Genomic DNA, 24,358 nt, shown 5'->3' with positions numbered 1-24,358 from the left:
CTCTCTGCATTGTACTGCCTGCTCTCATAATGCCGAAGGAGTGCGTTTTGTCTTTAGTCAGATTGGCTCCATCGGTTCGTATTTCCTTCTGAATGGATAATAAAGTGGAGAATCATTTTGAGGCGAGGAGTGTTGGTGCGCGAGCGAAGTGGGGAGGCTGCGTGTGTGAGGAGCCAGGCAGTAAGCAGCTGACGAGGAGGAGTAAAGTAGCAATAGCTGCACAGCTTTCTCTCTGCCTCTGAAGTACAATATTTTCTGTTGAGTCACAACTGAAGAGAAGGATGAAGTTTTAACTGTACTTGGTACTGTCTGAGAAAGGGAAAAGATGCACTGTGGCGGTGAAGTAAAGAATTTCTCTTGAGGGATACTCCTGGAAGCTGACAGGATTTCTGCATTTTTGGCTTTGTATTCATTGGCTTCTGCTGATTTTTGCTTTTTGGATTTTTAGTAGCTGTTTGCGCTTTTTTCCCCCTTGAAAACATGCCTTCAACTTTACGTGATTTCTCATCCTAGTGCTGCCGTGGAAGGGGATACTCTCGGTGCCTTTAACATTGCTTTCCCCGATACCTGAGATGGGACACCAACAATATGTTCATAATCTCCGTAGTGAAAGTTCATTATCTGGTGAACCTTTAACAAGATTAGGAATCCTTCGGGACTTGTCTTTTCTATGAGAACAAGCTATTGTGTTCGTGTAGTTTTCTATTAATTCTATAAATTTCCTTTACACTTTAACCTTTTGTTTTATTTTGAAGCAGCAAGGTAAGTGCATGATTGGAACAAAAGAAGTGGCTGGGTATAAACTGCAAGTAGGCAGCAACCAAGGAGAACTGCTCTTTATTTTTAGAGTGGGCTCTGTGTGTTTGTGTGTGTTTCCTTTAGCAATACAATAGCTCCATTGGAAGCTGACTGGTTTTAAACACATGCTTTGTAAAAACTATTTACTGTTAGTATGTTCAGTTGTATGCTCTATTTCTTAGTTCTTGTGTTCACCTGTTAGATGCTAATTGTAGATGTCTTTCTGTTAGTATAATTGAGGTTGTGTCTGTTTACTTCTCGTACTTTTCTGTTAGGAGTGTTTGTATCTCAGCTGGAATTTGACATCAAAATCACTATGTGAAGAAGAGTTAAAGGGAAAGAGATTTGGGGATAATTTAAATTTGATCACTTGAAAAGCAAATAGCTTGAGAGTAATTAAATTACTGGGTTGATTCTTCCTTAAATGCCACTTAAAACAGGCTTGCTTTTAACCCAGAGTATTTGTCATTGGCCTGATTTTCTGTGCTGAGAAGCTTGTGAGCTGATGAGATGAGATGAAATGACTGGCATGCAGGACCGATGAGGATGCTGTACAAGCTCGTGAATCAGAGCAGATGGTGTGACTGTTTCTGATATCTTTTCAGTTTTCATTCCTTTTATACGGGCAGCTTTCTTTTGCTAATGGAGTGAGCCTTTGGGGGATAAACATCAAGACTTAATACAGAATGCTAAGGTCTTCTGTCCTCAAGATGAAAAGGAGAAAGCTTATAGAATTAAAGCTGCAGTTTTATCCCAGGAGGATTTTAGTTGCCGAGTGCTGCAGTTTAGCAGCATGAGCTGGAAAACCCTAATTATTCCGTTAGCTGCCTACGTTACCTTCACCCAGCCTGTCTGAACGCTGCCGAGTGTCTGCTCTAAAGGAGTGCAGGACGGGTCAGAAGCGGTGAGCAAGATCACAGACTGGTAAGGGTTGGAAGGGACCTCTAGAGATCATCTAGTCCCAACCCGCCTGCCAAAGCAGGGTCACCCAGAGCAGGCTGCACAGGAACGCGTCCAGGCGGGTTTGGAATGTCTCCAGAGACGGAGGCTCCACCACCTCTCTGGGCAGCCTGTGCCAGGGCTCTGCCACCCTCAGGGTAAAGAAGTTCCTCCTCATGTTTAGGTTTAGAAGGAACTTCTTTACTTTGAGGGTGGCAGATCATGTAGCACTAGGCTGTACCCCAGCTGTGCTAGCACTGCCCTGACAACAGAAGTTGGATCTCCTAATTCGTCACCATGGGTTGGTGAGTGCTGCCTGTCTCTCCCCTACCTGAGTGTCCCTGTGAGCTGAGGCTCTGTTACCTGGAAAACCAGCTCCAGACCTCCTCAGTGAGTAATTGGAGTTCTGAGAAAATTCTTAGGGATGAGTGTTTCCTGGTGGTTCTTGTGAGAAATGCAGCATTTGGAGAGTTCACACTATCGCTTCAGCACTGGGTTGTAAATTGGATTACAAGTAGAGGAAAGGTACAGCATGTTCTGTTTCTGTTAGTCAAGGCAGAGATTTTAGCATTCTTCATTACTTTCATAACGGTGCACGTGAACCTTATTTAAAGCAGAAGTACTGGGTTTGTGCCGGCAGTGCTGTCTGTCTGCTCTCTGATTAGAGGTAGCTGAATGATCACAATTATCTGAAACCTTTCCCCAAAGCCTAGCAGACGTTTCTACAGCCCTGATCGCAAGGCCAGCTAACTTGTCAGCTAGTGCTGTTTCCTTTAAACAAAAAGTTGGTTCTTGCTCCTGGGTCATCTGTTCAATATAATACTTGGTCTTTAGGACCCTGTTTTGGGAAAGAGCTGTTTTAAGGAACAGGTACTGCCTTAGGTCATCAAGCGTAAACCGTTTACTGATTGATTCATCTGTGTGCAAAATTCCCATGCTCTGGGAACAAGGGGGCTGCTGAACCTAATTTCTTCTCGGTTTGCTCTTAAACTGATGATAGCTGCTGTTTAGGTTTTTTATTTGCTGCTAAGGAGTGAAGTAACTTTACATAAGAATGACAGAAGCAGCTGTGATTTCTGCGCTTTTTTTTAGCAGTCAATTATCCTTTTTGCCTTTTTCTCAGCACAGGATGGTCTCAGAACTAGGTATGTGCCCTGAGTTAGCTTGCTGTCAGCTAGGCATGAGCCTTGCATTTCTGTGGTCGGCAGCTTCCAGCCTAAGCATCCTTCTGCACTCAAGGACAGCCCCTGTTTCTTTGACTGTGTCTCTGGATGCCACATTCTCTTGGCCGACAGGTAATGACAGACCTCATTTGTTACTGCAGCCAGTGTATCGCTGTGCCAGCCACTGCTGCTTTTAGCTTGCAGAAAAAGCTGTGATAAGAGGATGTGGCAGCAGAGGGAATGAGCACGTCTCGAAGAATGGCAGGGCTGCCTCGTGCTGAGGTGCTCTCTGGGGCCTCCCAAGACAGCTGGACTTAACTGGCCTGAACATCTCAATCTGTCTGCATCGGTGCTCACAGAAGTGATGCCGGGTGGATCACTGACATTAATCCCATTTTACAGAAAGCTGAGAGACACTTAGCAACTTCTGTGGCATCCCCTATGTTTGTAGGGGGTATTAAGGAGTTAAGACAGGGTGTGCTATCCTTGCTGTACTGCATGGCGATACTCTTCAATGACATGAATTTAATTTCATGCTGTTTCGCAATGGAATTTTTTACACTGGTGAATGCACTTGCAACACTTTAATATGTGTTTTATTCTCATACTTACTGATTTTTACTGTTGCTTCACTTTGTAGCTACATTGATAACTTGCTGGTACAGCAAAATATTATTCACAGGTTTGTTTTGCCTCAGTTGAATGGCCTTGTGTAAAAGGTAAGAAATAACCATGATGTGCGAGGTGCAGAACTGTGTAGTTCATTCACACAATATGCAGTGTTCCCTGGGATCAGTTTTGCACCATGAGGGTGGCTGACTGGCCAAACCTGACCTTTTGTCACATCTACCAAACTGCTTTGGAAAGGTTTTAAGTGTGATTGTTTTTTGACAGGCAGGAAGGCTGGCCCTCATTGATGTCTGCATTGAAGTGTTCTGACACAGTTTTTGCTTAGCTTTATTGAAACAAACCTGTAGGTACAGATGAAACCTGGAAAACATCATTGGAAGTGCTTAAAAATTTCAGAAAGTTTTACAAGCGTGGCTGGGATGTGGTTTTGCAGCTCATGCAGTAATTCCTGAACAAGAACCTAGGTTGAGGCTTGGCTTCAAAGGGACTGTGAAAGGCTTACCAACGGACTGGGCCATAGTTTCTTTGCTCCATTGTTTTGTTTTTAAAATAATTTTCATCCATTTGTAGCTACCTTCTTTTCAATAGCATGGATGTATTTCCTCTATAATGCACTTTGAAGTGCCATGTGTCTCTTCTGCATTTTACTTTTAGCAGAAATGTCCTGAGGTGAACAAATTTTTCAAGAGTACAGTTTGTGTTCCAGTCCTGCTGTCCTTTCCCCATGAGCGCTCAGCTCAGTACCTTGTTCTTCCAATCACTCATGCCAGGACTCAAAAGTTAGAGTCTTTGTTAATTATCAGGAGACGGTTTGAACAGACACACATTCTCAGAAACAAGTAATAATGCCATGTTTAGGTATGATTGAACCCAAAATTAAATCTAATCATGTTAATTAGAAAATTGCATGCTCACCTCCGGAAGTCATACATCAGCAAAGCTGGCGGTAACCCTTCATATTTCTGTCAAGCCTGGTTGTTAGGATCCTTTCAGCAATTAATGTGTTTAAAAATGCTATAATATTCCCAGGAAGAGACGATGTTTCAGTATGCAGTGCTGGGGCGATGTTGCTATGGCAGCCTTTGCCATGATGTCTTTCTCTTTTTAATGCCAAAATCTTTTTTTCTCAGAATGTCCTGCATTTTAGTTATTGGTAGTCTTAATGTTTAAATGGTTCTTTATAAAGTAGCCAGGCCATCTATCAGTCATTTTATTCCTTTTCCTATTGTAATTGTTGGTAGTTGTAATGCAATACCACTTTGTGTGGAAGATAGTGTAAATATAATCTAATCCAAAAAACTCTACTCAGTGCCATGGTGGCATGAGTCAATTGCCAGAGAGGCTGCTGTGAAATGTTTTTTGATCATAGTTAATTGTTTTTATACCTCTTTGCTGGTAACTCTGAACACCACGTCTACCCTGGGGTACCCGCATCTTCTAACATGATGGTGTGGGCTAAAGGTGTCTTAGGATTTCCCTTAGTGTGATGAAAACCAGGTAGCCAGTGAGAAGATAAATCAACCTCAATTATCAGAGGTTTAATGGACACAGGGGTTGGGCTCTCTCCCCCTTTCTTCCACTTGGCTGTCGGCAGCTCACTGCTGCGTGGGGCAGTGATGAAGGCTCCGCAAAGCTGCCTTTGTTTTGAACCACCTTTGTCCAGTGGCTCACAGAAGCGAAGATACTGCTCACAGGGGGTTGCAGCCAGCTCTCCTCAATCTGGTGAAAGCCTGACCTTCCCTAGAGTGCTCTAAGTGTAAAGTATGACTGATCCCCAGCTGATGAGCAGAGAACTCATAATTGCGTTTTATTCCTTCATGGGATTTCCTATGTTCTTTTTTGTCACTCACTGATGCTGTCATGCAATGCTTTTGCTCCTATTGTCATCGCGAATCCATGTGTCAGGTGGAAAAGTAACTGTTATTCCGGTATTACAAAGGTATCTCAGAAGTGTGCCCAGTGACAAGGTGACAAGCTGTGCAGTGTTTGAGGTAGTTCACCTGTTTCCCCTGTTTAAAATCTTAATATGTCAGTTTTGTCCTCAGGGGAATAGCAAAACAACCTGAACATCCCCACATAAAACCAGCGATGTCTTCCTCCTGCTTAGCTTGAGCCTGGCTTCCTTTTGGGAAGTGGGGGGATGTAGAAATAGTGGTACTTGTGGATGCTTCTCTTCAGTCTGCACACCCAGAGACAGCTCCATGCTGAACTGAGCGTGGAGTTCTCCTGGAGAGAAACGCCTGCTAAAAAGGCAGTCAGAACAAAGCTTGTGTAGTCAGTGAGGGCTTGCAGCGTCTGGCAGGATACCAGGATGCAAACACTCTTTCTTTAAAGACTTGATTTCTTGTTATGTGTTAATGTGACTCCTGGAGTGATTCTGGAAGAGAAGATTTCAGCAAGGATTTGCATCCAGATTAGATGTTTTATTATTTTTTTTCCCTGTCTGAACCTGCATTAACTTTGCTTGTCACTTTGCCTGTCTGTGCTATAAAGAAGCATGATCCTAACACAGGCAATGTTAGAGGAATAAGGGGTCTTTATAGGGGACAAGTGACTGCACTGTTCCTAGTCTGTAAGAGTGGCAGGGAACAGGAGCACACACAGCCCTGGGTGGAGAGGAGGAGTGGCAGACCTTGGCAGGAGGTGCAGAGGCACACAGGATGAAGGGAGTGAATACTCAGAGCTGCGGGTCTGAGCCTGGGTCTGGGGTGGCAAAAGGTGGGGAATGGAGGGAGGGAGACTGTGGCAGAGGTGTAAAGAGGTTGATGCTCATACCTGCTTCTTGGCATTCCTTTAAGTGTTTTGCTCTTTGGTGGAAACAGAGATTTCTGTTCCTTTCTACCTACTGTAAGGAGAGGTAGAGAGGCTTCCCTCTGAGCCAGAGCTGCCTTCCTCATCTTCTGCTCCAGCCCTCTTTCCAGCCTGGGAGGAAACAGTTTCTGTCCCTCTTGGGGCAAGCTGGAAAGCTATTGCTGGTATTTGAAATCAAAGATGCACTTTGAAAATCTCTATTGAAATAAGTATTTCTGTATATCTATCTATACATACATATATATGTATACCATAAACACTATACATATAAATAAAAGTGACAGCATTGTAGTGTTTGCACTGAGCTGCCCGCTTTGGAGCGGCTGCAGTCCTGCAAGTAAATGTTCAGCAGGAAAAAAGCATTCTCTGTAAGAAACCACCGCTGTTGAATGTTGCAGCGGATAAAGGAAATGAGAGCGAACTCCAGCTTGAATTGATTTATTTTTTTAAACTAAAATGATCGTTAAGCCCTTCTGGTGCCTTGAAAGCTGTGTGCAGGAGAAAGCGTAATGAACATTGAGCTTTCTGAGGGAACCGTTGCACATGCATGTGCAGGCTTTTCTCCTAGTGCTTGAGGTTTGATATGATGGGAAATATTTGAAATGAGCATCTCTGTGTGCTACCCTCAAGCAACGCATGTAGGGAGCCACAACTCTAGAGCTCTTCTTGGCTACCATTGAATTCAAGTGCTTGCTCTCTGAGGGTTCACTTTTTAATATTGATACAAAAGTGTTTTTCTGGTGTTAAACACCAGTTAACCACTCAAGTGAAAGGTAAAGGGTGTAAGTGGTGCAAAAAGAGAGCCAGAGCAAATATTTCCTAGGTAAACCCCGTTCCACGAGGGAGTAGTTAGATAAGAAAGACTTAAAAAAGAAAACCTGATTTTCATGGACCAATGGTCTGCAAATTAAAATTATATTTAAAATTAATAATTATAAAATTAAAACTTCTTTTCTTTAAGAAGCTTACAACCAGTCTAACAGGTAATTTGTTTAGCCTACACAAGGTATTGCCTTTGGTATGGAAGTTCTGCTGAGATGCTGGACGATGGGGCTTAAACCTGAAGCACAGATGCGGACTCTGTTATAGAATATTAATTAGCTCTGATTATAGAAATTGGCATTTGCGAATGCTGCTTCCTCCAGATCAAAAACTACACTTTCCTCCCCTGCCCCCAGAGTGAAACAACAAAAGTGAAAACACAATACTCACCAAGATGAAAATGTTCACTAACAGAAAAATGTTGGCAGTAACGTAAATGGCTGTCTGGTGGAGCTGGAGGATGTCCTCGGGAGGGTTTCTGCACTGCAGCAGCTTGGGATCAGTGTAGGTGTAGAAACTGTGAGTTAAAGTTTTGAAAACGGAAATTGTTGCTTGACATCTGAAAGAGGCACTGAGTGAAAGCTTCTGTGAGCTCTGGAGCTGGCCCTTGGCAGTGAAAATGCTCAGTGTGAGTTTGTTAGGCCTTAGATCAACACCTCAATCCAGTGCAAACAGACCTGTTGTAGTGTTTGGTCCTCTGCTTAGCATGAGAGCATGAAATATTTGTGCTCAACACTCGGTCCAGCATTCTCTAGTGTGTGCTGCTGGGATAATACGTGACCCTCCCTGTAGAAGACTTCAGGGTTGCAAAGACCATATTAGGAGAGCCAAGGTTACCAGACCTCAAAGCAGGTGCAAATAGAGGCGCAAAAACCATCTTGGTTTGAACTGTAACACATTAGCCTCAAAACAACTAAACCAAAAACGACATTAGAAGCCCTGTTTCTGTTCCTTTCAGCATGACAGTGAACCTTCCTCCACAAAGCTGGACGCACTTGGCAAAATTTAAGTTAGGCTGAGAGTTGCGTGTGGTGATTATGTTTGTGCATTGTGGAGCTTAAATTTTTTTATTTTTTTTACAACTAGGTAGTCATAAAAATGAAAGGCAGTTACTATAGGTCTTAAATCAAACAAGAACATGAGAAATAATATGTGCTTCTGCAACAAGTCCAAACTGAATCATGAAAGACATTGGTGTTCTCCAGTCACCTTGGCTCCAGGAGGAGCTCTGTATGGGTCTCTGCCTGTCTTACTCTCTGGAGGAAAAAGATGATTGTATGTTGCTTAGTAAGTTTAGCAGTGAAGACACTTGAAAGTTTTCGGTAGTTAACATAGTATTTTTTTTTATTTATTTTGCTTTTTAAAGAGGGGATTTAAATCGGGAAAATGATCCACTGCAAAATCTTGAGTGTTGAAGTGACGTGCAGAATCTTCATGCTGTCAGCTCAGCCTGTTCGTACATATGCTGAGTGTGGCACATTTAACTGCAGGTTAGCTTGAGAGTTTGTAAGCTTTGAGGGGTTTTTTTTGTGTTTTTTTTTTTTTTAGTGTTTGGTAGCAAAATATTAAGATAAAAATATTAAAATAGCAAAAAGGTTTTACACTTAAAATCTGTCATCCAATGTTCCTGCCACTTTACATCACTTTGTGCAGATCTTGTGGGATGGCTGGTAGTGCGCCAAGTTAAACTCAATTTCTGCTTTGGTTTGAAGTAAGAAAGGATGAAGATTGTGGATTTGAAAGGAAACGAAATATGCAGGGATAGAATCCCTACTAATTGTCAGAATTCTGTATTCAGAGGGGTAACTAAATCACACAGTGCACTATTGCCAGGAGCTCAGCTTAGAGTGATTTGCAAACCAGGTAGAAGAAGGGAATGGCCACAGAATTGCTCTTTTACTCTTTTTTTTTTTTTTTTTTTTTTTTTAATTTCTTGGCTAGAAGAGGGAATGAGGAACACTTATTTTGACAAAGAAGGACCTGATCTGGGGAGGTGGCCAAAACCAAGATGATGTCTGTACACTTTAAATAGCACATCCGCTTTCTGTCTGCTTTTATGTGGATGCTGTTTTCTTTATTCTGCTGCTTAAGTTACTTTGGCTATTTCTATCTGAACCAAACTGTAATGTTTTTTCCCCTCTTTTGGTAGCTGCTTCGTCACAGAATAAAAACTGGATGTGAGTTGTGCATTGGGAAGTGATTGATGTGTGCTTGTGCAGCTTGTAGCACTATGAGAAACACAGGTGCAGCTGCTGATGATGTTTGCTAGAAGTAGATTGAAAAAGCAAGAAAATGAAATAGCGCTTCAGCACAGACAACCTCTTGTAAAACTTTGGGGCAGGAAGCAATTCCGGAAGCAAAAACTCCATTTGTTTCTGCGGGACAAAATGAAGAGGCTTCTTCAAGGCCAGGTAGATGAGAATCCTAGCCACGCTCATCACTGCCAGCTCTCCCCAGTGGAGATTGAAACGGACATGTTTGTTTGTGGCATAAAAAGGAACTCTGCTAGCACTGAATTTTCCACTGCTGGAGGGGACTTTCATCAGGATGGAGGACGTGATTCCAAGGGAGTGAGTGAAGTGTGTGTTGGTGAGGTGGAACTGAACTGGGATGGCTATGTAAAAATACCATGCTCGGTTCAACAGAACAAGAAGGATTTGCAGGGAAGTTCTTCTGATGGTACAATGCAGACCTCTTCTGAAAGAAAGGGCAGAGTGTCTGAAGGGCAGGACTTGTCTTCTCTGAGCATTACCATGAGCTGGAGGGAAGTGGCTGAAAGGCAAGGGTGCTTTCCCCAGGAAAAACCCACTGCATACAAGAGCCATAGACGGCAATCAAGAGATCGCTCAGCTGATGTGGTTGATTACATTGTTAAAGAACTCCAGGGAATAAGTCGCATCCAGACAGAGATTGCAGAGCTCCGGCAGCACCTCACCTTGATAAAGGGCTCCGTGGATGAAGTCTCCAGCTGTGTGGATACGGTCTTGAGCGAGATAGAAGGCCTGCAAGGTGGTTCCACTGGCAAAACCCAGGGTACACATGCTCGAGAGCCAAGTAGGGAGGTACACAAGGACGAACCAGTATTATACTTTTATGGCATCCCAGAAAAAGATGGTGAAAACACAGTAGAGCTTATATGCAGCTTCTTGTCTGAATATCACTGTTTCAATGGTATCCAGTGCAGTAAGTATATAAAAGATGCTTATAGATCAGATATTGGTACAGGCAAGCCATCAATGCCAAGACCAGCAGTTGTGAAACTTGTCAATTGTGAACAGAGAGACTTTATTTTACAGAAGTCTATCCTTCTGCAAAGCTCAGGGGTCCGGATTGCTACCAGTGAAGAGCAAAAGCGGCAGAATGGCCAGAGGGGCCGCAAAACAGATTCAGTCTCTTCACAGTCTGCCTACAAGAAAAATCATCGCAACTCAGTGAATCCTGATGCAGCTCAGAGAACTGATGCACTTGGGCACCTTCGAACGGACTCATGCCAGGTTAAGTATAAAAGCACGAGTAGGAAAACACAGTGCGTAGGGGAGAGACTTGATTCTGTGGAGAAGTCAACCTTGACTAAGAAAAGCAACTCAATACCTGAAACTGGTAAGGAAGCACAAACAATAAGCTGCAGTGAGCAGCCTTCAGATGACAGTGACATTCACCAGGCCCTTCAAGAACCTCTACAAAATCTGCAGGTGACCAATTTAGCCGAATCAGGTGATGGAAATTACTGCTGCTCACCTGAGTCTTTGGGGCATGCAAGCCAGATGCGTGCTTCAAGCAATGGTAGTGAGTACAGGCTTGACACTGAAAATGTCACTGAGAATTGTTCTTCCCTTCTAGATAAAGATGAGGGGATAACCGCAGAAGAAATTGAAATAGACTGTGATACCCCATGCAAACTTACCAGTGTGGAGAAAGTTGATACTCAAAGAGAAGATGTTTCCAGTGGGGTGACAACCATTAGCTATGATCATACAACAGATGAAATGGCTGATAGTAGTGACAGCTTGAAAGATATGATCCAAATGGACCTGAATGATCAAGATCCAACTGATCAGGTCTTTAGGGATGTCCTGGAAAATTCCCAGTATTTCCTTGACCATTCCCGGGATAATATTGATCTTGTAGACATGAAGTTTTACACTAATAAGCTTGGGAAAGCTATTAATCACTTCAGGTCTGCTCTGCAGGTGGTGTTCCACAAACTGGAGACAAGCGATTCTGAAATCCTTTTGGAAAATGATAGTGGTTTACAGATGGATGATGACAATACGCTTATGCTGACCAGTTCAGGTATGTGTGGCAGCTCTGACAACTTTGCAGAAACCCCTCCTAGTCAGTCCTCCGAAAGCCAGGCAAACACAACCATCAACAGTGATGCATCTGCTCAGATGCAGTTTGTTCCTTCCAGTCTTTCCTCTGTTCCACGTGAGCCTCCTGCTTCCAGTTTGATGCCATCATCTGACACTGAAATCCCTGCTGGGCAGCGTTCATCTCCTGAGGAGCCTGGAGGAGATGTGAACTCTCAACCTGAGCCAGTGAAGGAGTGCAGACCCATGAGCCTTGACAAGGTGTGCGCAGAGACCATCTACCTGAACAAATGCATCAACAATTTCAAAAATGTGCTGAGGGAAAAGAGACAAATGCGTAGGAGACTCTTAAAAGAATTAGCACAGGAAGGAAACTGGATTTCCGCTGAGGAGACAAATTCAGGTAAACTGAAAAAAATGTTTTTAAGGAGATGTCAAAATCTGAAATTTTTGCAGCCAGTAACCAACACCTCACCCTGTGAGTGAACAGTTTATTAGAAGTCGTGAGTAAATAGTTAGAAAGGCAAGTACATATGCTGTACAAGACTACTGACCAAAAACCCCTAAAATTTATTGTGTAAGAGCATAAGACACTGAAATGCAAGTTAGTAAGATTCACCTCTTCTCTTTTTCCTTTTTTTCTTTTTTTTGAGAGAGGAGTATTTGCAGTGCATCTTCAAAATAGCAGGTGTTAGAGTTTTTCATCATAATTCGTGACTTGGTTTCTTCTTAAATTTAATAGTTAAGACATGTGATAACAAAGTGTGCATTTGAGCTATAAGTAGCCAGATTTGCAGTTTTGGGAGTTGAGTGGATCCAGACTTCAAGTGGCTCCATCACAAGGTGGCAGTTCTCAGTGTTCAATCACTGCTAGATGTTATCCTAGTGGAGACTTTTAAAAATTAAAAAAATAAATTAAAAAAAATAGCTGAGACCTGTGTTTTGGTATTGTTTGTGTAACTTGTCCATGAGATGAGAATTCTTCCGTTTCTGTGGAGCTACATCCCTTATTGCCAGCACAGATAATTAAGTGTTTAACCACAGCAGATGCGAGCTGATACAGATGTGAGTGGTGGAGCAGTGCTAGTTAACCCATTCCTGAGGATGCAGGAGATAGATATGACCAACATGCTTTGATGGGCCATGTTATGAATGGCCTTGATTTGGTAAAAGCAAACATAACCTTGACACGTATGTCCATCTGCCCCTTCCCACTCCAAGCAGTGAGAAAACTGTGTCGGTGTCATCTCTGTCTAAATCACTACACAGTTAAGGGAAAAGGCTTTGTTTGAAGAGTGATAGATATTGGAACTACAGCTTGAAATCTTCACATCCTTATTGTGAATGTCCTTATATCAAACATTTTGGCCGCTTTTCCCCTTGCAATCATGAAAGCTAGTCAGAATAATCACAGTGCTCTCTCTTCCCATTAAAAGAGTTGTCTTGCTCCAAGTGTCTTCTCCAGTGACTTTGCGGTGAAGAATCAATCTGTCAATCTGTATTTGACTTCTGTACCAGTGACCTTCTCAGTTATGCAGATCATAAAGCTTGTAATCAGCTCTTAGCTTTCTTATTTTGTATGAGGTTCTTAGTATAGAGTTGACTCAAAGAACAAGTTTTTAATGAGGGCAACACTAGAATTTGTTAGCAGGCTTGGCACAGATATATATTTTTGTGTTTCAAGGGAATGTTTAGATTACTAACGTACAGATAGTACAGATGAAACTGGTTGTTTTTTTAATTCAGAAAGCTATTTTTAATTTTTATTAATGCTTTTTTCTTTTTTTCTTAGTAGTGTTTGCATAGTGTTCAAGTCCTGGACAGTGGTCCTAATTTTTAGGACCTGAGGGAACAGGCATTGGTTTGGATTAATACTTGCCACAGTGCAACAAGACTATTGAAATAACCTATTTCTGAATGTGAGAGGAGGCTGCTCATCTCAGCAGAGCTTGAGCCATGCAGGCATGTTCACAAGGTGAGAAGTAGCCAGAACAGTTAAGGAGGAGGAGGATCACAGATGGACTTTGGTACCTTAGATCTGGCTCCAGGGCATATTCGCATTCCTGAGCCTCCCTAGCTTGGTTCTCCTGAACATCATCTAGTGATGTGACAAAGAGTTGATGCTTGTGTGACACTTGCATAAAGGCATATCTATATGGTAGATATGATAATTGAAGTTATAACAACAAGCATGGTATGAAATCACAATGTAGGAAGTCTGCTCTCAGAGACAGGAGGAGTCTAAAGGAGTCAAGGGTAGTGGAATACACTGGATAAGGGATGAGAAAAGGGAGAGAACTTGGAAAAATGCCCTGTAGATGTCAAAAGCAAAGCAGCCCAGACCACCAGAGCAAGTCAGGGGATCTGGGAAGGGAAGAGCAGATCTGTCTGGAGCAGAGGTGGAGGGATGTAAAGCAGCAAGTGCTTGTGCAGAATGGAGTAAGCGGGCAAGGGAGCAGTGGGTGGATAACAACTTGGTAATAGCTAGAGTGAGAGAAGGGGATGACAGTATTGCCAAGGGCTGTAGAGCAGGGGAAAATTAATCACTGTACTCAGTTTGAAATAGGGTTGTTTTGGCATGCATTTTTCAAGAAAGCGAAGCAACAGTTCTATGCATTTCTTCACTGCGCTCAAAATAAGTTTGAGCCAAGCTCTTGGTTTCTTCCTTTGGAAAAAGTATCACACTCAGAATGCAATGAAAGGTTGTTGGTTTGCCTTTTTTCCCAACTGCAGATGAGTGTTTATGTCTCACTTTAAAAATACAATTTGTTCTTAATAGGCCTTTACGTTCCTGGGTCAGGTCCACTGAAAATGCAGTTCTGCCTGCTGGCTTTTTGGTTCTGAGCCTGAACCACTGTATTACTCATGCCTGCTTGAAAGTTCAGTTCAAGGTATTTTATTAAATGTGTTTGGCAGCAATCTGCAGCAAAGGAATGAATGATAACTTTGAAGGTGTTGGTAAATCTGTGTGTTTCGGTGAATCAGAGATGATGCACTGGCATAAAGGTTTAAATTATTTATAGTTGTACGCAGATGCAAATTACAGGAACAATATAGAACTTGGCAAATGCATGTAAATAATTGTTGTGTTTAATTTGAAGTCAAAAGAGAAAAAATAAAATATCCCCTGAAAATCTGTGCAAATTTTAAAAAGTTGTGATTTGAGAAAAAAGGGGGGAGGGGGACGCATAAGTGAAGATTAAAACCGTTTCACCTTGTATATGTTTAAAAACAGCCCTGAAATGGTAGAGATTTTTGTAGATGTAAATCAACTGCTTAAATTGGAATGCTGAAAGAATTGTGATTGTGGTTTAACCAAGTTAGTCACCATTGAAGATGCTGTGAGGACACCTGAAGTAATGAGACATAATAAGACGATTTTAAATCTTTGTCTGCAGTTACCCAGAGCTTTGCCAAATTTTATATTTGGCCTGAAACTGTCCCTAACAGCTTTAAACTGACAGGGCTCAGAAATCAGTTATGTATAGAATTTAAGCCAAAATAATCCTTTTTTTTTTTCCCCCCAAAAATTGAATCTAATGCAAGATTTATTGCTTTGTGTTTGTATAAAAATAAGTTTGACCTATATTTGAGAAGCTCTGGTGCCCTCAGGCCCTAAAATTTGGCAGTGCTAGCCTGTGTCAAGCATTTTTCTGGGGAAAATCAACCCCAAATGAGCGAAGTGAATAAGCTTTTGAAAAATGTGTGGTTTGCATATGCTCACTGGTAGCTTGCTACAGTTGAGCTGTTGAGCTGCCAGAGACTCCATCTGTCCTCAGTGTTTTCCAGCCGGGGGCTAAAGTGGGGCTTTCCCTGCTCAGCATGACTGATGCATGGCAGACCCGAGAGGGGACACGAGTCCAGGTCTTCTGCACTCAGGGACTTCTCAGGAGACATCAGGAAGGAATCTGGTTCAAATACAGAGGAGATAAAAACCCAGGAATGAGGGAAGTTGGGGTCTGCCTGGGATACACTGAAACAACCCCAGGGATCGAGTCGGGAGAGATTGCACTTGGGCTTGAAGGTTTTGGGGTGAATGTGCAAAAAGGAGATAACCAGAGGACTTTAAGTGGAATTCGGGCTGCCTAGGTGAGAAGGTTTTGCTTAATAGGAAGGGACAGGCAGGAGGATGCTACAGAAAACCACTTTAGAAGGGAACAGTCAGAAGTGTGCCCAAAAAAGCACATTCCCTTCTGAGTTCTGGGATGGACCCCAAGTTTCCTGAGCTTCTCTAGGTCGGCAGGTCTGTGCAGAGCTGACTGTCAAAACATGTCACGCCTGCTGCGCCAGCTGTGAGGCAGAAGACAGCAGCATACTGACGCTTGCATTTCCTCTTCTATTAGCTCAGGAAGGGGGGGCTTGCAGGGCAGTCCGCAGGCTTTCCTCCCTGCTCCAGATCCATGTAGGCACGTCTTAAGGTGGAAAGTAGGATTTTTATTTTAGCTACAATCCAGCACTTCATTTGCTAAAGTAATTTGACTTCTCCTTAGTGACTGAGTTAAAATAGCTTCTCTATTTTCCTGTCTCAGTGATTGCATATGTGTAATTACACCCATATAGACAGTAACTTTGAAAACTATTTTAGCTTTTAAACCAATTTGAGTGGCCCTTGTTGCCATGAAGATATTCCTTCCCCTCCATCTTTCATATGCAAATGAATAATATGATTCTTCCATGCAGATACAGAATTATCTGATTGGAAGACTTAAAAAAATACCATGTCTGTACCGGAAGTTTTGAGTATGACTCTCATATAACTTTACTAGCCTTGAAATTGCCTATCCATAAACATGAGATTTAGTGTAGGAGGCTTCTGGATTTTTTTTCTCAGAGGAGAATTGCCTAGATTTATAAAACCAGAAAATATCTCTCTGCATTATGGTATTTGCAAAAGCAAAATGTGTTCCGTGGGAGCTACCAGTTTCCTCGTAACTGGCAAAATGTACAGGGGGCGAGGAGGGATGCTTCAGATGCAGGCAGTGGATGCAGTCTGGGGGAAAGGGGGAGCAAATCTGTTCCTCCCTGTAATAAATACAGGTTCTCTTTCCAGTATGGTAAATAGCAGCTCCAGTTCTGTATTAAGGTTACTTACAATTCTTGAGTTAATAAAACAGGAACTGTAACTCTAAAAATCAGCTCTCAAAAGCATATGTTCTAATGCATGTGCAGTTATGGATTAAATTTGATTAGTTTAACTCGAGATTAATTGGTAGAGATTAATTAACTGGTGTATGTCCCAGGAAGCTCTCCACAGCACAAATGTTTTATCAACTCGCGGCAAATGTTTACCCCACTTTCTAAAACCCTTTTACAGAGCTCATGGCAGAAATCTGGTCTATTAACTTTTGTTCCTCTCCTTCTCTTTTTTTCTTCACAGAAGGAGGTAGAGGAGAGCTCCAGGTTGTACATGTAGTCCCTTGTAACCAGCATCTTTTTCCAAAACTCCTGTGTGTGCATGCCAGTTGCTCCCACTGAGGCGCAGAGATTCAGTTTAGCATGATATGGTTGTCAGAGGAATTGTTAACACTGTGTGTGAGTTAAGAGTCTGTTCAGTGCGTATTACCTTGTACAAAGAGGAAAACATGAATGCTTGGAGTAATCTCCTCCCTTCGGTGCTCTGTGAGGTGTAATGTGCACAGGCACCACATTAGCAGAGTACAAATTGTTTATCTTGTCTTTTCCAGTCTTCCTCTTTATGAATCTTGTTTAAACCAAGTATTTCGTCATTTTTCCTCAGTTGTATTATTTCATTCCATCTCTGTCTGGTTCATACACTTACAGCGATTAAAGTCAAAAGTACCACTACGGGCCATAATACTGAGATTAAGCAAGACTATGGATGTTGGGGGGTGTCTGCTGCAGATCCTGTGCCTTTTTCTGTGTGCCCCATGGGAAGAGCAAGACTTTTCCCTTAATACCTGCAGCTATTGCTTCTCCACTCATGGACCAGTTGCCTTTCTGCTTATCACCCTGTGGGTAACAGGTAATTCTTTCCTCCTAAGAGGATCCACAGAATTTTTTTGTCAACTGCTGTGGTAGCAACTTAGTTTGTGGTTGCAACTGTACCTCATATTGAGAAGTTTCCAGCCTTTGGATTCTCAACTTTTGTATTTTCTTGAATCTGTGCTGTGTGGATTCAGTGCCTGCTGTGCTTCTGCCTCTCCCCTAGTTGTGTGAATCAGGCTAAATCAGCTTCCTGGACTAGGCTGAGTATTGCATGGCTTTTGGGCCTTGTCCTTTGAGTTTGATGAATTTGCATTTCAAAGCTTTACTGGCTCATATATCAACAGTTTTGTTTCATTCTTACTGGCAAATGTCTGTCCATTAAAGCTTTTTCAGGAATGAAGAGCTCTCTGGTGTCAAATTCTGTCCTCTTCTGGCTTCAGTGCAAAAACACTGCAGCCTCCTTTAAACTGCTCATCTGGCAGCAGGGAAACTGATACTGGAAGATGCATCAGGTGGAAGGAGCTTCTCTGGGGCTCTTCAGTCATTATTTAAATTGACACTGTTGCAGAATACAGTGAGTTTAAAACAATCCCCTGACTTGTTGCAGCTTTGGATTCCATGTAAAATGTAGCATACTTGAGTCAATGAAGACATTGAACCACAAGACCGACTGGATTAATTGGGATGATTTAGTTGAGTCTGATTCTGCTAATACCCCTGAAGAAATGGTCTAATTAGGCATGACCAGAAGTTTAATTTAGACAGTGAAACAGTTGTGCCTTGTTTTATCCTGATTCAGATTAATCTATAGCTAAATTGAGGTCTTTGAGGTTTAATAATAAAGCATGGTATTTGGAAACAAGTTAGGATGATTTTCAAAACAAATAAAAAGTCGTCATTGATTTTTTTCTTATCTGTTTAAATAAAGCTGCTTTCCATGTTTTACATCTGTTTTTTATCTAAAAGGATAATGTGCTAGACACAGTACTTAAATGGGATGGAAAGTTACATTGTTAGAAAGCCTTTTATGTGGAGAGATGGATTTATGTGGAGAGGACTAACAGAGCTGGGGATGTTCTTCCTTTTTGTTGTGCTGATCCAGACTTGGTGACTTTTATTACTATTTTTTTTTAATTTGATGTCTCACTGTCCATTTTATGGACTTTCTCTTCTACAGAAGTACATCATTATTTTTTCTGTTCATTGAAACATCTTCTTGTGTATGAAATTTAGAAATTGCAGATTGTTGAAATAACTTCTCAAATTATTTGTAAGCCTAGTTGCTGCTTTTCCTGAATGAGCAAAATCCTATTAGTTTCCTTTTTAGGCTTGACTAAATATTGCCTTCCCTATGACTGAATACTGTGCCTTAAATGATCATGTCTGTTGACTTGTTTAATCCAGGGAATTAATTTATGCTACTCTGTCACTGGCATATTTTGCCAACTGGTTCTTGCTTGATAAGAAACTTTAATTACTTGGAGAAGACCTTTCGGCAACTGCTTTACTGTGAGTGCATGTACTGCGTTACTAGGGGTGACAAGCACTTCTGCGGCTGAAGGTATTTGTTGGAAAGTAGGTGTAAAACTATCATCCATCAGCATCAGAAATAAAATTAAAAAAATTGAATAGAGATGCGATGGGCTGCTTTGTTCACATGTGTGCTTGTCCATCTTTTCACTGCTGCTTTATGTGCTTAAAGGAAATTATTTTTTTTTAAATAATAAAAATTTCAGATTTGGACCAGTCTGGCTGCTTTCAAGGAGAGATCAAGTGACAGAGCTGTGCGGAGAAGTGAAGCATAAGCCAGCAAAACACTTTCTGTGATGTGCAGCATGCAGATGCCTAGGTGTGAAACGTGTCTACTTTCCCTTTGCCCTCCCATTTGTTTTGGGAAGGACAGTGATAAAAACTTTCACAGTTGTTCCCGTGTTCTTGCCATCTGCCTGCCGTTTCCTCTGCTTGCCCAGGCTGTAAACGAGCCAGGCTGTCGTCATGGACTGAACTTGAGCAGATCCATGGCTGGTGACAGGACCCAGAGAAGCCACTGGAGCCCTCCTGTGCCCTGGTGCGAGTGTTGCCCTCAGGGGGTGCAGAATCCCAGCAAATCCATCTAAACAGCATTGTCATTTGCCACCTTTAAATGAAGAAGAATGTAGGAAGTGTTCCTACCCACAAGAGTGGTGTAAACTGTGGATTACTTTAACTGGCACTCCCAGAGGTGTCTGGACCCTGTTAACCCTCATGCCAACGCTTGTAGGTGATACAGCCTCTGGTTCTTTGACTGCATATGTCATTGCAACAAGGGACTGCAGAGGACTTCTTGGTGACTGCCAGCCCTCTGCTACTGTGTGATACTGTGCCATTACCTCATATGTAAACTGCTGAACTTTCTTCTTTAAAACTGGTTAGGTTTGGTCTCTGCTTCTCCTTTTGAAAGGCTACTACAGAACCATCACGGTTAGACACCTTCTAATTTTCATCCTCCATTTATATTTAGCCACAGTTCTTCCATGCAGTATGTTCTCCTGTCTCTTGATTCGCACAGAAGATGATTGTTTTTGTCAGAGTAAGCAAGCTGTCCTGTTCTCCCTCTATAGTATTGTGTTTACATCCTTGTGCTGCTTTTGCCATTTTCCTGTGTGAATTCTTTTTACTTTGATATATAATAAAGAGATTGTATATACCACTTTGAAGGAGTCTTGCCAGCACAGTACAGTGGTATTTATGCTTTTATTTCTATGGAGACATTTCACTGGACATACTGTATGGATGATGTTCTCTCCTTACATGGCTGTATCATAGTGGCTTGTGGCCAGTGTGATGACTAGAACTCGTCTGTTGTCACATGCCGTTCTCCACCTTGTATGCCGTCAAATTCACGGCAGGCTTTGTGGCTCTGACCTTGCCATTTATACTGTGTTTAATCCTCTGTCTTTTGTCCTGCAGTCTTTCAGTTCTTTCCGTTGGACATCTGAACTCTGTATCAGTAGTTCTCCTGTGTTTGTCATCGGCAGATTTTATCATCAGATCCTACTTACTCCCACTAGCTTCCTCATTGCGTTGTCCGTGGCTGGCGCAGTTACTTGTTTACCCACCTTAAAGCTCCCTACTCCCTCTCAGCTTATCCAGCCTTATTAACGTCACATGGCATTGCATCAAAAGGTTTTTGTTGAAATGAAATTCAGTCGATAATTCATTTTATGGTCTAAAGAAAAATGGTTGCTTTGTCAAACAAACAAAAAAAACGTTTTCCAAACTGGTGTGCCCTGGTTTATATTTTTTCCTGTTTTTCCATGTTAATTATTTCCTTCATGTTTGCTCTGAAGCCTTTCAAGCTGTTGAAGCCAATAATGAGTTTATGCTAGTCTAGAATACAATCCCTCCTTCCCCCACACACCTTAACTGTGGGTGCTGCATTGGCTCTTACACAGTCTTAAGGCACCAGCCCTCATTTGATGGATGTCAGATGCTGGTTCTCTTGACATTTTCTCAGGGAGAATGCTGCCTGGAGCAAATTACCTCTTTACTTTGCTTTCAGCAGGTGATAACTCCTGTTTCCACACAGCCACCACCTGTCTTGCCCCTGCCACAATATTGTCATTTACTGAAAGCTCTTCCTTTTGCTTTGTGTTGTTGAACCAAGATGATTTTTAATCTTGACTCTACAGAAGCTCTTTCTCTTTTCTTGTTTTCTTTTTATTTGCATGTGTAAAAGGGTTGGCAAAAGTAATTAAACTGTACTTCTGTGTATTTATCTTATCTGAACTCTCAGCAGTTCTTACTTGTCCTGTCTCAAAATCTGGGAGATGGTGAAGGTTTGTTTCCTGATCATGCTTCCACATAGCATCCTTCCCTGCAGCCACACTGCTGGCCATTCTCTGTTGACTCATGGTTGCCTGTAGGAAACGGTTATTGCTAGTTAAATAACAGCTTTCCCTGGATCTTCTTCCCCCGAAGAGAGTTCTTGATGCTGTTGTGGTCTCCAGGCTGCAGTATTTCCCATGCTATCTATGGTCTGTTAAAGTCTCAAATATTGGTCACTTATATTTAGAGGTTCTCAGATAAACTGATGGAAAGCCCTGTTGCACTAATTCCTTTTGCCAGTAAATGTTGCCACATTTGTGTTTGTCACTCTCTGTCATTCAGTACAGCTGAACCAACCGGTGTCAGTCTCAGTCCAGTGTAAAATATTGTTCCATTTTAGGATTGCTTTCTAGCTGCAGCTCTTCCTAGTGGTCAAAGGCAAAGGAAGGGATGTTTTGCCTTGTCTGTTCTGGTGGATCTGGTTGCATTTTCTTCATGAAATCCTATCTCTTGACCAGCAGTTGATTCAGATCCCTCCAAAGGAAATGCAGGTTTCAGGCTGAGGATTTCTGGAAGTATGGCTTGGAGTGGAAATTTGTAGGGCACGATCCTTCCTGCAGAAGCCTGAATCCTGATGTGCTGCTCTAGCTATGGGGAAAACATGCATCTGTGCTGGACCGTGGGTCTGCTCCTGCGTGCTCTGCAGGCCTGCGTGATCACGTAGAAAAGCTGGAGTGTCCATTCAATTATGGATAATGTCATGTTGTTCATGCCTGTTTAAAAACAAAATAATAAAAATACGTGTAGTCTTCAGATCTGCCTAGCCCTGGAGTTGTAGGGCCAACAAATAAAACGTTTGGACTTCTGCTGCTATAAAAGCTGAGACCTCAAATAGAAACTTGTCTTCCCTGGTTATGTCTGTTCTTCCTGGGAGACCTTGTCTTTCACCTGTGAACAACCACCTGAGGTTGCACAGCTCACCCAAAGCACAGGACAAAAAAAAAAAAAAAAGTCTTTTTAGGACTATGTTCTTTTATCTTGCGTGAAACTGGAGCTTATTTCTTGACAGATAGTCCTTCACTTTGTTATGACCCCCAGGTTGGGAGTCCCATGGCTGGAAATACTTGGTTTTCCACTGTGTGCAACTTGCAGCCTCCTTATACTCTGCACAGAGGCGATTATCTGAGGTTGGAGTGTTAGCTATTAGCGGTGTGTCTTGCTTAGTCCTGTTTGAAACCAGCTTTTCTTTCAGGGAGTGCAGGAGAACGTATGAACTGTAAGCTGGAACAGAGTTCCCCAGTTATAGGTGAACGATTTTCCCCTTATCCAAAAACTTTTGTTTTCTCCAGGTACATTGCAAGTGTTTAAGCACTTCTCAGGTCTAATCAGTCCGCTGAAGATTTTTCAAAGAAACAAAACATCACTCTGTAAATACACTCCTAATATGAATATAAGAATGTGGTTTGAATTCATGAGTATGAATCCTCATATTTGCAGTCTCTGGTGTTTTCCGTCATACTGTGAGGTCTCAGTTCACCTGCAGTCATCTTGCAAGTGATGGCCCTTGTTTGACACCCATTGGAAATTAATACTTGCATATGAATGGGTGGAGCTGCAAGGGGACCTCGCTGCTTAGGGGGCTGAAATTTTTGCATTTGAGCATGAACAAAGCTCACAAGTGTTTGTACAAAGTTTCACGTTCATCAGTCATTTGTGCATTCATACAGGTGCTTTTTATTTATAACATCCTCATTATGACCATATTTATGTAAGTGATGACCTCTAGTAGTAACAGGAGCTCTCTGATAACTCATGCTTTTGTTGGGCTGGCAAAAAGAAAAAGAATAAAGGATAAAAGAAAAAAAAGTTGTTCTTCAAGACTGCCTTTTGAAAGAGGAGGTGCACTGAACAGGCTCTTCTGGTCCTGGTTCTAGGTGTTCAATGAAATCACATAGCCTGCCTGTGTCTGTATGACTTGTCCTGACATGTTGGTCATTGGAGGTGCTTGAATAAGTTTCTGTATGCATTTGCCTGCATGCAGTGTGGTCTGTAATCCTGTCCTCACAACATAGTCTGAATACTTTTTCTGATGTTTTTGGAAACTAATTTCATACTATTCTTTTCCCTTCCCCCATTTAAGGGTCAAGATGAGGCTGATCCATCAAAACCACCCTGGCTCAAAGGAGGGTAAGTGGTATTTGGAGACACTGTTTCCCTGTATTTATAATTAAAGTGTACTTAAAGGTCTGCAGTTCAACCTAAGTAAAAGTAGCACTTCTGATGGTTTTTAATGGCTCTTTTTCAGAGCCATGCCTCATTTAGGGGCAGACTGCTGCTCTATTTCAGAGTCTCCTCCTCTTAAAGAGCTGTGCAGCTCTTCAAGAGATCTGTGGTTAAGAACACGTTTATAGTTGCAATGTATAATCTGTAATATGATGGCAGCAAGTGCTTATGGCAGCAGTAAACCTTACTGAGCACCACAGAGTGGTCTGGATGAGATCCTTTTTCCTGAATCAGTCACTGATGACTGAAGGGAAGGATTAGCTGAGAAAGATTGCTATGTCTTTTGCTCTTAGAAGAAAGAAATAGCTTTAAGGAAGTCTTTGCAATGATTTCTATGGATATTGCAGTAGTCAAAACTGCAGTAGCTCTGGAAGTCATTACTGTTTGTAATTTTTAAAGCAGTGATCATCATGCCTCTTTCGCACAGGTGAGACTGAGAGGCCATGCGTTCTCTCTGCAACACCCTATTCGCAGCAAATGAAGCAGACAGATTCTGATTGTGTGTAATTTCAGCATGATACTCTGCATAATGGGTGCCAGCATGGTAGCTTCCTTAGAATCCTCTCTGGGAAAAAAAAGACAATGACACATTTTACGAGCTGCTAGGTTATGTGCCTTGTACGCCATTAGGGCGATATGGTTTAGTGGTGGTGCACTCATTAGAAACTGACATAGCAGCAGATTTGCCCCGAAATCTCAGCAAGTGGTTGGCTTGCTATGCATGGAAGTTAATTCTAATACTACTGAACTTCCCTAATAAAAAGCAAAGTTAAATTGGAGGCTTCATTATACGGCTTTCTGCTTTTGGAGTCATTGTTCTGTGATGTTGGTACTCCCGTAAAGCGTCCT

The 24,358-nt window shown here is 42.1% G+C and overlaps 1 protein-coding gene across 3 annotated transcripts in view; it reads left to right on the top strand.

Moving 5' to 3' along the window:
* The window catches only part of UNC13B (unc-13 homolog B), a 216,458-nt gene that overhangs the window by 103,025 nt on the left and 89,075 nt on the right, over positions 1-24,358 (top strand). For all 3 annotated transcript variants that reach the window (XM_054185791.1, XM_054185789.1, XM_054185792.1), the window contains one exon: positions 23,367-23,413. In XM_054185791.1, coding sequence (XP_054041766.1) covers positions 23,367-23,413 — 47 coding nt within the window. The remainder of the gene's footprint in view (positions 1-23,366; positions 23,414-24,358) is intronic.

This window comes from Rissa tridactyla, chromosome Z (assembly GCF_028500815.1).
Source record: "Rissa tridactyla isolate bRisTri1 chromosome Z, bRisTri1.patW.cur.20221130, whole genome shotgun sequence".
Lineage (NCBI taxonomy): Eukaryota > Metazoa > Chordata > Aves > Charadriiformes > Laridae > Rissa > Rissa tridactyla.
The sequence above is the reverse complement of the archived record's forward strand: the minus strand, read 5'-3'. Positions and strand labels throughout refer to the sequence as shown.